This window comes from Nicotiana tomentosiformis, chromosome 10 (genome assembly GCF_000390325.3).
Source record: "Nicotiana tomentosiformis chromosome 10, ASM39032v3, whole genome shotgun sequence".
NCBI lineage: Eukaryota > Viridiplantae > Streptophyta > Magnoliopsida > Solanales > Solanaceae > Nicotiana > Nicotiana tomentosiformis.
In genome coordinates, this window is record NC_090821.1 from 36,909,120 (window position 1) to 36,923,094 (window position 13,975).

Here is a 13,975-nt window from a genome sequence, read left to right on the forward strand (position 1 = left end):
AATCTCGAAGAGGTAGTGACGAGAGGTCGACTTTGACACTCACTAATGGTCAATAATAATAAATAAAATAAAAATAGAAATATTTAAATCAACACGATTTATAGAACTAACAATAATTTTCTTTAACCAGCAGAAATAATTAAATTCTTTCAAATACGACAATTCCCAATTTATTTAACTTCACAAGCTGCAATTAAAATATCAAGGTATCATGTAATTATTATTATTAGGCACGATTTCTGCCGAGGTCGTACGACCCGATCCAGAGTGTCGTGTACACTACCGAGGGACGTGCGGTGCGATCCATAGATGCATCTATACTGCCGAGGCGTTCGGCCCGCTCTACAAGAAAGGAGAATGTTTTCGTATGTACCTCCAGAATGAGAATATATATATTATGAGATTAATACAAGAGGGTGTACAATTTCTTTTAACAATTAATTAATTTATACAAAAATTCAAGTATATGAGATTTCAATCTTTTACTATTTTCCCTAACAATTCACAGTATGGTTCAAATACTTTAATTAAATAAAGGATACAATTAACACACGTAATTCACGATTTGAGTCCTAAACTACCCGGACTTTAGCATAAATAGTAGCTACGTACGGATTCTCGTCACCTCGTGCGTATGTCGCCCCCACAATTAGCAACAATTATTAATTTAAATCACCTATGGAGTAAATTTCCCCTTACAAGGTTAAACAAGAGACTTACCTCGACTTGCTCCAATTTAATCCACTAGTAGGCCTTTTCCTCGATTATCAAACTCTGAATGGCTCGAATCTAGTCAAAATAATTCGATACAGTCACCAAAAATTATAGGAATCAATTTCATAAGAAAATACTACATTTTTCAATAAAAATCCGAAATTAATTCAAAAATTATCCACGGGGCCCACGTCTCTACGAAATATGAACGCTCATTCAACCACGAATCTACCCATATCACAATTACTAAATTCCGATAACAATTCGACCCTCAAATCCTCAAATTTATCCAAGAGGGTTTTCAAACTTTTCCAACTTAATTCAATTAAATGATAAAAACAGTGATGGATTCGAGTAATTTAACCAATATTTAGTTAAGAACACTCACTCCGTTGTTTTCTCTGAAAATCTCCCAAAAACCGTCTCAATCCGAGCTCCAAATCGGTAAAAATGAAAAATCAGAACTTAAACTCTCTGCCCAGTCATTTGCTCTACGCAATCGCGAACCTTCTCACGCGATCGCGAAGCACAATTTTTCCACTGCCCAAATTAACCCTACACGATCGCGGACTTGTCCACGCGATCGCGAAGCTCAAACTTACAGGCCTACGAGATCGTGAACTTATCCACGCGATCGCGAAGCACAAACACGTGACCTCCACTTCTGCTCCACTTACTCTACGCGAACGCGACCTTCTTCACGCATTCGCGAATAACAAACTCCCACGGCTACGCGATCGCGAAGAACAAAAATCATCACTGCCCCAAACAAGCCTACGCGATCGCAAACCATTTCATGCGATCGCGTAGAACAAAGTCGCATCTGCCCCAAATTAGCTTACGCGATCGCGGATGAATCTATGCGATCGCGTATAAGGAAACCAGAAGAAAAATACCAGCAGCTATCAGCTATCTCCCAAAGTCCAAAAATGATCCGTTAGCCGTCCGAAACGCACCCGAGTCCCTCGGGACCTCAACCAAAAATACCAACAAGTCCTAAAACATCATACGAACTTAGTCGAAACCTCAAATCACATCAAACAATGCTAAAACCACGAATCATACTCCAATTCAAGCTTAATGAAACTTAAAATTTTCAACTTCTACATTTGATGCAGAAGCCTATCAAATCAAGTCCGATTGACCTCAAATTTTGCACACAAGTCATAAATGACATAACAGAGCTATGAAAATTTTTGGAACTGGATTCCGACCCCGATATCAAAAAGTCAACTCCCCGGTCAAACTTCCAAACTTAAATTCCTATTTTAGCCATTTCAAGCCTAATTTAACTACGGACTTCCAAATAAAATTTTGAACACGCTCCTAAGGCCAAAATCACCATACGGAGCTGTTGGAATCATCAAAATTCTATTCTGGGGTCATTTACACATAGGTCGATATCCGACTAACCTTTCAACTTAAGTTTTAAACTTTGAAACTAAGTGTTCCAATCCATTCTAAAAACCTCACCGGACCCGAACTAACCACCCCGGTCAGTCACATAATAATTATAAAGTATAAATTGAGCAGTAAATGAGAAAACGGGATTCTGAAAGTCAAAATGACATGTTGGGTCATTACACTGATAAGCTTTAATAAAACCAGAATAAGTGGTTGATACATATGCTATAAAAAAAAATACTGCCCAAAGACAACTAGAGTCCCAATGAACTAGACATTTGGAACTGAAAAACATTCTATTCTGCAGTTCATAAGATGGTTTCCCATCTTTATAGAATGTCCCAAATCCAGAGTAGCTCTATTTCCAACAACGTAAGAAGTGCCAATTGAAAAACTGGAAAGCTTCAGCATGGACCCTGCCTTTACTTGTACAAAATGTAGATGTTTGAGCAATCTACTTCATGTGCAGAAGCCAATGCAATCTATTTCAATGAGTTTCACTGTGCCCAGTATTTTCAACATTGGACATAGATATGTATATACAAAATAACTAAAATTTCAACAAATATAAATTTTAAACCTATAATTTCAAAAGAGAAATGTATTCGGTGCTAAAAAACTTAAAGGTGAACTAATTAAGTTTAAATTTGGAATCCGCTCCTGACTTCATGTCAACTGTTCAGACCCAAACCATGAAACTAGTGACTTCTTAGCATTAATATCTGCTTTCTCTTGAATAATGGATTAAAGTACTAATAGGTGCTTTTACTTTTTTATTTTTTTATTTTTTTATTTTTCACAATTTCCTGGAAAGTTGTGGTTGGTGGTCTTACCACACTATACTATTTTAGTAAAATACAATTCTAACAACAACAAAAAAACAAAGTATGATCTCATGCCATCAATAATTAAAGATACAAAATTGATTTCTTTAAAAGCGGAATCCATTTGGATCTTTCCCTGAATCATTGTGTACTACACTGACAAAATAAACATAAACAAAACCAATAAAAAGAATAAACAATTGCTACTTAACAACCAACCTCAGATTCCAGGTAACTTCCATGAGGCCTAATAATTAAAGAATGAAAATCTTCCAAAGACAAAGCTGCTCTATTCCTCTCCTGAACACAATCTTGAGTCCTATTCTGCATACTGAACAACACATTATGCCAAGTATTCACCCTCGAACGACCCTTTTTAGGTAACCCCACATTCATATCAGCCAAATCCTCTGCTGTAACACTTAAAATCTCCTCTGGTTCAGCACCATCAAGCAACCATAACAAGCAAGAACAAAACCCTTTTGTGATCTCTGAATCACTATCTACTCTAAACCTCATTGAACCCCTTTTATCCATCCTAACCTCTAACCAAACCTGAGTTGTACAACCCATGACTCTGTTTTCTTGAACCTTAACTGACTCGCTTAATGGAGGGAGAATACTTGCATAGTGTAATAATCTTTTCACTCTATCAATTGGTTCTGATAAGGACCTAAATTCCAAAGCTAAAATCTGAATTTTTTCAACAACACTTAACCCCTCTTCTAGTGGTGCTTCTTTGTCCATAATCAGGCAAGAAACTGAGGAAATGCTCGGTTTTTTAGTTGTTGATCTTGAATTTGAGTAACACCCTTTTGCTGAATACTTCACAGAAGTGAAAAAGATTGGATTTATGATACATAATTGAGGATTTGGCTTGGTGGGTGTGAAAAAGACTGGATTTTTACTACATAATTGAGGATTTGGCTTGGTGCGTGTGAAAAAGACTGGATTTTTACTACATAATTGAGGATTTGGCTTAGTGGGTATAGATGAAATTGTTAAAAAAGAATATGGGGATGGAAGTGTGTGCATGTTTGATTAAGAAGAAAAAATGATGAAGAAAATTGGAGACTGAGGGGATTTGCAAGATTTGATGACAGAAGTTTTTTTTTTTTTTTTGGGGGGGGGGGGGGGGGGTTGGTGTTGGTGAAGTGTGAGATTTTCAGAGATAAAAGTGGGAATTGGATCCTTTAACTGCGGGAAGTTTCAGTTTCAGACAGCGAAAAGTAGAAAACAAAGGTGAAAAAAGGCCATAAGAATCTGATGAAGAAGCCGATGAGAAGATGAAAACGCAGCAAAAGAGAAATAAAAGCAGTGGCGTTTTATAAGCCCGAGGCCATTGGATATTTCATTCCAAAAACACAAAAGGCGCCAAAAGTGGAAATATATTTCTATGTGGGTCCCATGAATCTTGTTTTTTATGTTTTAATTTCAATTTCTTAAAAGGCATTTGGGAAATAGTTGGTTGAAGTCCAAAAAAGAAAGAAAATTGAGGTTAAGCTATGGTGAAAAAAAGAGGTTAAGTTGAATAAAAGGATATTTAAAAATTGAAATATTCTTTAAAATGCATTTACATATTAATAGATTAACATAAAATTAATATAAAGCAAAAAAATTTATAGTAAAAATATAAAATATCATAGTTGAAGAAAAACTTATTTGATTTTTCAAATAATAGTAACATGGTTATGTTTTTTGGAATAAAAAGGAGTAACCTTTAACTTAACTACTAATTGAAGCTCGTCTGCATCTTTTTTTTCTTTTCTTTTTGTCTGAAAATGTGAGGGTGATGAAAATTGACTCAAATTCCTCTTCTTCTTCTTCTTTTTTTAATGACTTTCCCTATAAGATTTGAAGAAACCCCGTATTACAAAATGAGATATAGTACACTCAATATGCATGTTATTATTTGGGTATTAAGTAAAATTCGTTGTACTCTAACCCGAAACAATACACTCTCCGTTTCAATTTATGTGAATCTGTTTGATTGGGCACGGAGTTTAAGAAAAAATAAAAAATTTTGGAATTTGTGGTCCTAAACAATTCAAAAAGAGACTCAGAGTATTTGTGTGGTTATAAAAGCTTCTCATTAACGGTAGAATTGTAAGTTTAAGCAAAATTGTTTCCAAAACGGACCAAAAAGAAAATAGGTTCACGTAAACTAGAACGGAGGTAGTAACATTTTGCTAAAAAGAAGCTGGTACCTTAAAATTGAATAAAGTTCTTGAGAATAAATTCATAATTTAGCAAGAATTCTTATTGTCAACGGTACAAGACGCAGCGAAAATGATCATAATATAGAAAACCAGTGAATTTTGAAACCTGACGAATGGACAAAACCACACTACAATCCGTGCAAGCAAACAAGATTATAAGCAAACCTTTGGATTCTCCAAGAATCGCACAAGTGTTCGAATTCTATTTGGTGAAAATATGAACCAATAATTAAGAGCAACAGTCTATATCGAGTCTGAGGAGTTTTCCTTTGCTTCAAAACACAACGACTGAAACCTACTCTAGCTAGCTTCCTCTAGACATCAATAGTGCGGCAATTTATGGCTTCTTTTGTATTATTTCACATATGTACATGGTGAGAAATTTATAAAGATAGAATGGTACAAATTAATATCTACTAGTTGGAGCAAAGAATATATGTAAACGTATCAACAAGTTGAAATTATTAAGACTTTATATTGTTAATTAGGTTAAGTTTATTGTTTATGAAAAATTCTTTTAGTCGAGTTTAGATACTGTATACGGATAAAATCGAGCCCACTGAACACCCCGATTCGGTGAGGCAAACGGAATAGGAACGTGACCGTAATGAATCGGAGTCAGAGCGAGGAGCCCCTCGTATCGGGGCTCGGCAAAACACCTGCCCTCGAGGGTATCAGGGCCATGTCCTCTGGGTCTGGTTCGAGGATCAAGATTTCGGAGAGCATTACCAAACAACTGCACACGACTAACAAAGGGTCGTGATGTCCGTGCCCAACCGAATATCACGGCGTGAATCTCGGCCTGTATCGGCAGAAAATCAGTGATTAGCAAAACGAAAGATTTTTACCTTTCTTAGAATTATACTTAGGGTAAAACTTCCCTACTATATATAGGGGGAAGCTTATTATTCAAAAAAAAAAATTGTAACATGCATACCAAGGCAATTTATTTTAATTCTCTTTGTTATTAAAAGCTCTTATTTTTGTTCTTAAGTTCTTCGTAAGTGTAAGCTTGGAATCGAGGGCAGGTTCCTCATTGAACCATCAATCGAGCTCGGAATCATTATTATCATTGGTTTGGCCATTTACTACGTCTTTTATTTGATTAATCTAACGTCATCAATCACTCGTATTGAATAAATCACATATCCTTAAAACCACATATAAATTAAATTGTTATCCATTTTTAGAGTAAACAATTTGGTGCCCACCGTGGAGCTAGGGATAATAGTGATAATTTGATACAAATTTCCATAACGCACTTTGTTTTATGATTGTTCTTTGAGATTTTAATTTCAGGTCAAATCAAAAATGTCAAACTCTCAATCTGCTCATTTGAACGTTGATGCTGAGTCTGGCCACCATGGCAAAAACAACAATGTACTGCCTAGCAACGAGGTGCCTCCCATTGACCCCAATGGAGTTCCGATCGCGGACCCAATCGATGCCAACTCACATGTAGCCATCAATGCAAACTTGCCTACCGACCCCGAAAACAGCGTTCGCGAGGGAGCCCGATCGATAGCTCGGGGTACACACGACGGCAAAGGCGATGGGATCAATTTACGGGTGATCTTCGAGATGTTAGAGGCTAAACAGGTGACGATAGCCCAGTTGCCCAACCAAAGTCGCGCCCCCAGCAGAATTGAGCTCGAACCATCTCGGGATAACACCCGCAGAAATGAACCAGCCACAGAAAGGCCAAGTGAAGTTCAACCCGGGACCAACCCCGAGATAATAAAGATGCTTGAGGAACTGACAAAGTGGGTGGAATCGGGGGAAAAGAAGATCAAAGCCAACGACAAAAAAATGGATACCTATAACTCCAGTGTTGATCAAATCCCAGGAGCACCACCGATACTGAAAGGCCTGAATTCCAAGAAATTTGTCCAAAAGCCTTTCCCTCCGAGCGCATCTCCGAAACCAATCCCAAAGAAATTTTGTATGCCCGAAATTTCAAAGTATAATGGGACCACGAATCCAAATAAACACGTGACCTCCTACACATGTGCCATCAAGGGAAATGACTTATAAGATGACGAAATCGAGTCGGTGCTGCTGAAAAAGTTCAGAGAAACCCTATCCAAAGGAGCAATGATATTGTATCACAACCTGCCCCCTAATTCTATTGATTCGTTTGCTATGCTTGCAGATGCCTTCGTAAATGCTTATGTCGGGGCCATCAAAGTCGAGACCAGAAAATCGGACCACTTTAAAGTGAAACAAAGAGATAATGAAATGCTCAGGGAATTCGTGTCGAGGTTTCAAATGGAAAGAATGAACTTGCCTCAGGTTGCGGACGATTAGGCCGTTCAAGCATTCACTAAAGGACTCAACCCCCAAAGCTCCTTGGCTTCACAACAACTGAAATAGAATTTGATAGAGTACCCAGCGGTAACTTGGGCTGACGTCCATAACAGGTACCAATAAAAAATCAGAGTCGAGGAAGATCAGCTCGGGGCCCCTTCTGGGTCCGTGTATCCCATCAGAACTAATGACAGGTCCAAAAGAGTCGTCGATCATGAACCAAGACCTAGAAGAGATCGGTATCAGTCGTATAGCGGAGATCAAAGGGGCAGCGGATCCGGACATAACCCTGTAAGGAATGAAAAAAGAAGCGATCGAGGTCACAATAGCCGGGGACTCATGAGCAAAAATGATTCCGACACGCCAATCGGGGCCAGGGAGGCACTAAGGTTATCGGAATACAACTTCAGCGTCGATGCTGCCAGCATCGTATCAGCCATCGGACACATCAAAGAAACCAAGTGGCCTCGGCCATTGCAGTCTAATCCTACCCAAAGAGACCCCAACCTGATGTGTAAGTATCATGGCACTCACGGCCACAAGACCGAAGACTGCAGACAGCTAAGAGAAGAAGTGGCCCGGTTATTCAATAATGGACACCTCCGGGAATTCCTGAGTGATCGAGCCAAAACTCACTTCAAAATTAGGGACTCCAACAAGTATACCGAGCAAGAGGAACCTCATCACGTCATCAACATGATCATTGGTGGAGTCGACATCCCCCAGGGGCCAATGCTAAAGCGCACTAAGGTGTCCATCACAAGGGAAAAACGGACGCGAGATTACATGTCGGAGGGAACCATCTCTTTCAACGATGAAGACGCTGAAGGCATCATGCAACCGCATAACGATGCACTGGTAATTTCTGTACTCATAAATAAATCTCGAATTAAGCGTGTGTCGATTAATCCAGGTAGCTCGGCCAATATCATCAGATCAAGAGTCGTAGAGAAGTTGGGTATACAAGACCAAATAGTGCCTGCAGTTCGGGTCTTAAATGGATTCAACATGGCATGTGAAACTACTAAATGGGAGGTTACCCTCGGCAAAGATATTGTCTAAAAACATTTAAGCAAGCATCTTGGGGAAGTTTCCGATCACTCCGAGTTTCCACAAAGTTTCGAGCAAAAATTGCACCGAGGACAAGTCTTGTTCGGACCTCCGAAAAATGACTTATTACTACGTTTGATTCTGTGCTAAAGCATTAGAAATGTTTGCAATAGTAAAAAGATGCTAAGATAATAGACTTGAAAATTTCCAAAAGGGAAAATTTTTATATATTCCAGAATATCTTTACAAAGGCCCAATAAAAACAGCCTCAACAAAATATATGTATAGGATACAGAAACAAAACAATCCTAAGGCATCTACGCCTGGTCTTTACCGGAACTCGACTCGTCACCAGAACCGTCGGGGCCTTCGAATTCTTCAAAGCCCTCAGAGCCCTCTTTACCTCGGGGTTCAGCTAGCTTTTTGGCCTCGACCTCGAGTCTTTTTTCCTCCTTGATCTTGGCAGATAGGTCGAAGCCTCGGGAGTGTATTTCTTTGAGGGTCTCCCTTCGGGATAGCTGCCTCACATACTTAACAGTAGTCTTCAGGCGGGTCTTGGTTGCTTCAACATCGGCCTTGTGTTGGGCTACCATCTCGTCAGCATTAGCGGAGGTTACTTCCAACCTGGACCTCGTTATTTCGAGCTCCTTGCCGAGAGAATCCCGTTCAGCGATGGCCGAGCCCAGTCATGATTGGAGGTCCTCATTTTGCTGAGCCCGTGTATCGGCCTTCTCCTTCTCCACCCGAAGTTGAACTTCCACCGAAGATAGCTTGGCTTGGGCGATCTCCTTCTCCGAGGCCAGCATGTCCATCTTGTTTTTCCACCCGTCAGCCATTATTTGGATCTCGTCCATCTCCTTGCAGAATTGGTCGATCTGGTCAATCTTCTACTGGACCTGCGAAGTATTGTTGTAAGCCTCTACTACCTTTTCCATCAAGTCGGTGTGCTCCTGCCTTAAGGCCGATGCCTCTTTCTAAGTTGCATCCAGCTTGGCCTGGAGGTTCTTGGTGACCCCTCTTGCTGCTCACTAAGAAGCTTCTACATGTCCCTTTTTTGGGCAAGCTCCTTGATCCTGAGCTCGAGTTGATTGACCTTAACCCGGTATCGAAGGAAACTCTCATGGTGAAATACCGAGGCCTGCAAAGGGACGAAAAATGTGAGAAACATCAAATAAAGATAATAATAGATCAAGGGAAATATTAGATCGACAAGTCCGCAAGCTGAGAACAAAGGATGTAGCTTCCGTGAAAGTATTATGGAGGAACAAGAATATAGAAGAAATGACATGGGAAGCAGAAGAGGAGATGAAGTCTAAATACCCTTACCTATTCCAGAGTGAAGATAACGAGGATGCCGGGGGAAAGAAGGACGCATTATAAGGTGAAACGGCTCTATGAGGTAAGCAATAGCTTGTGAATACTCTTTTTTTTAATACAAAATGGTGATATGCAGATAATGTACATATCCATAATGCTTTGTATAGTCTTGTAAGGCCATAGGTTGGGTTTAACTGCTTGCAAGTTTGGCTAGTGTCCATTTTATGGGGGAAACTCAGCCAGAAATCTCCGTCGGAATCCACGATGAGTTAGACACCCCATAAACCCTTACATTCGAGGACGAATGTTCCTAAGGGGGAGAGAGTGTTACAACCCAAATTCGCATACCATAGATCACGTCGTAAGTTAGTCGATGTAAATCCAAGAAGAGATTATCTTTGAGATGATAAGAAGTTAATCCTATTGGTCTTAAACGATACAAGGGTGTATAAGAGTGGTTAACAAATATTAGAAGTTAAACGAATCAAGGATGTTGTAACCCGTATTTTCGGATAACACTAGAGGTGATTAACTGTCCCAAGAGGTCTTGTTTTAATGTATTTGAATCATATAATATCCGCATCATAAGTCTTGAAGTCAAGCGAGTTATGAAATAAAAGTCGATAAAAGTTGTCGCAACTTAGGTTTATAATTTTACTTAAACTTTAGGTCAAATGTTACTGCATTTTACTCCCAATGTGCTTGGAATTATGGGGTGATCTACCTATCAAATTGAAGATCTATGAGTCTAGTTTCCAACGCATTAAACCGTTCGTCGATACGATCTCGGAATAGAGAGATATTCGCGTTTTCGCGAGAGTGCGCCAAGCTGCTCTCTATGGGGCCCACAAAGGCGGTTTAAGACATTTGGACATATATAAGATAACTCAACCCCGTTTTAAGTCATTATTTTTCAGTATATTCAGACCTTATAACCCTAAAAACATTCTCTCAAGGTTCTCTCATGATCCAAGACCCAAACAAAGGGCAAACAACACAAATCAAATGTCGGGAATCCCGTGGCGCTAGTAAGTTTCTTGTTCTTCTTGTTGTTGCTGATTTTTGTGTTGTTCCAGCTCGTGTGGGAGGTTGTTTTAAGTGTTTTATGTCCTGTAAATACACCTTCAAGTTTTTAATATCAACCCTAGGTGATTTCAAGTCTTTTAAAGTAATTCTAATGCCGAAAAACCCGAATTAATTGCTAGTTTCGCTTCCTTGTTCTTGTGGCAGAATTGAAGGGATATTTCGTGGAACATTAAGGTCAAATTGGAGTTGTTCTTTCTGTTTAAAGGTAAGGAACCTCTTACTCTATATATATTTAAGATTATCCAAGTTGCAGCTAAGTCATTGAAGCTAGAACTTGTGAAATATATATCGAAAGGCTTGGTAGTAATGTTGTTGGTTAGTGACACCAGGTTTTGGGGAGTGTTCATGTCAGTATTTGTGAGATTTTGTATTGTGTTAAATTATTGTATTTTCAAACTTAAGAGAAATTATAGTTTATCGAGATTATCGGCTTGCCTAGTATCGAGATAGGCGCCATCATAACAGGTTGGGATTTTAGGTCGTGACACTACTGTGCTGAGGAAGGTTGAATATGACGGAAAGAAGTTTGCTTGGAATGAAGAGGGGTACAAAAGTTGGATTATCGTTATGGTGATTTCAAGTCTTCTAAAGTAATTCTAGTGCCGAAAAACCCGAATTAATTGCTAGTTTCGCTTCCTTGTTCTTGTGGCAGAATTGAAGGGATATTTCGTGGAAAATTAAGGTCAAATTGGAGTTGTTCTTTCTGTTTAAAGGTAAGTAACCTCTTACTCTATATATATTTAAGATTATCCAAGTTGCAGCTAAGTCGTTGAAGCTAGAACTTGTGAAATATATATCGAAAAGCTTGGTAGTAATGTTGTTGGTTGGTGGACTGTTTTGGAGGCTCAATATGATTATTAATGATGTTGTTTGGGCTGTTTGGTGATTGTATTGACTTGTGGGAAGTCATATAAATAGGGGAGGTGCTGTCCGTTTCATCGTAAAATAGGTTGTGGTCGATACATAATAGTTACGACGCTTAAACGATAATGATAGTGTCATTTGTCTTATTGTAGACTAAGGAGTCGTGACATTTGCATAGCTTGAGGTTGGGCAGTATATACAAGGTATGTGAGGCTATCCCCTTCATTCTTTTGCACGACTCCGATTGTACATAATGTAATGAACGAGCTCCCAAAGATACTCTACTCTTAGAAGCTAGCAGTACTTACATTGCTGCCCTTCTTATGAAACGATTGATATTGATGTTACTTCTCTTATTCTTATATTATCAATGTTGTTGGTAGTTCCTGATTCTTATAAGATTCTTGATGAAGAGTTAATCCTAATAATGTGTACGAAGGATACCAACCTTATGTCACTCCGAAAGGTTCAAAATGTGATTCCAATGAGTCCAGCATGCATCATATATATGTATCTATTTTACTCTACCGAGCCGCGCTATAGTCGGCCGGGTACGGCACCTATTGTGCAACCACTGATCAGTTGGGTTTTACCGAGCTCCACGTGGCCGGGTACGATTCTACCGAGCCCTATGATGGCCGGGTACGTTTTACCGAGCCTATTATGGCCGGGTACGATATGATGATGGTGATGCCCACAAAGGCGTATGTTTTAAAAGTTTATGTATATATATGTATGTATCATGTATTTCATGTCAGTAGCCCTCAGAGGTACCCAGATGTCACAGGTTGTATATTCTCTATCCCTGTTTACATTACTGTTCTTACTTATGCTTTCTTGCCTCACATACTCAGTACTTTATTCGTATTGACGTCCTTTTTATTTGTGGACGCTGCATGTCGTGCTGCAGGTCCTGATAGATAGGTAGACGTAGCTCCCCCACCATAGTAGGCTGTCCAGTTCAGCGGTTATTGGCGAGATCCCTTCTCCGGACTTGCCGTGGCCTTGGTATGCATTTTTGTTATAGACATTATGGGTATGTCGGGGCCCTGTTCCGGCAATGTTGTAGAACTTATGTTCCTTTAGAGGCTCATAGACAGGTGTCGACTTATGTATGGTTTAGAATGCCTTTTCGGCTGATTTTTGTTGTATAGTCTTTCATGGCATCATGATAGCTCGTACCTTATATATAGTTTCTTGACAGTCTTGTCGTCCCATGTTATGTATGTTCATGACATTATCTTTCATTGTTGGATGTTCATGATCCATGTCTACTATTTATATTGATCTTGTCGGCCCTTAAAGATAATAAGGAAGGTTAGATAAAATGTACGTTGGTGCTCGGCAAGTATGGCCCGGGTGCTAGTCATGACCCTCCAGTTGGGTCGTGACAAACTTGGTATCAGAGCAAGTCTGTCCTAGGGGATGTCTATGAGCCGTGTCTAGTAGAGTTTTGATTATGGATGTGTAGCGCGCCACATTTATAATCAGGAGGCTACGTGACATCTAGGGTTGTTACCTTCTTCCTGAATCTAGATCGTGCGTAGAGTTGAGTAGTAAGTATTCATATCTAATATTTACCTTGTTTTCTTTTAGTGATGCCTTCGACTAGGAAGCAAGCAATTAGTAAACGGCTTGATATAGCTGTGGGAGAGGGTAACATTCAGGTGCCTCCAGCCAGAGCAGGCCAAAGTGAGGCTCAGAGTGAGATGCCGTCTCATACCTCTCCGTCTTCTCCAGAGGATATTAGGAGGCACCCAGTACATCCAGTTCCTCCGTCTAGCACTACAGATCACGATATGTGCAGTGCGGTGCAATTGTTGACTAGCTTGGTAGCTGCTCAGGCTCAGAGGCAGAATACCGGTGCTGCTGATAAACCGGTTAGTGCGAGAGTTTGTGATTTTATTAATCTAGACCCTCTAGTGTTTACCGGATCAGACCCCAAGAAGGACCCACAAACATTTATTGATCAGATTCATCGTACATTGCGGGTTATGCATGCTAGTGATACGGAGGCAGTAGAGTTGGCTTCTTATCGGTTACGGGATTTAGCGGTTTTCTGGTATGATAGTTGCGAGAGATCTTGGGGTCCGAACGCTCCTCCAGCCGTGTGGAAGGAATTTTCTGAGGCCTTTCTTCGTCACTACTTGCCAGTTGAGATACGACGAGCTAGAGCTGATAAGTTCTTGA

General features: G+C 39.7%; 1 protein-coding gene across 1 annotated transcript; it reads right to left on the reverse strand.

The window, feature by feature from the left end:
* Window positions 1–2,249: 2,249 nt before the first annotated feature.
* Window positions 2,250–4,386, reverse strand: LOC138891347 (sufE-like protein 2, chloroplastic). The gene is made up of 2 exons (XM_070187493.1): window positions 3,162–4,386; window positions 2,250–2,538 (listed from the first exon to the last, which is right to left on the reverse strand). The coding sequence occupies exons 1-2, from the start codon at window positions 3,975–3,977 to the stop codon at window positions 2,389–2,391; spliced, it is 966 nt and encodes a 321-aa protein (XP_070043594.1). The 5' UTR covers window positions 3,978–4,386; the 3' UTR covers window positions 2,250–2,388.
* Between the last annotated feature and the right edge of the window lie 9,589 nt (window positions 4,387–13,975).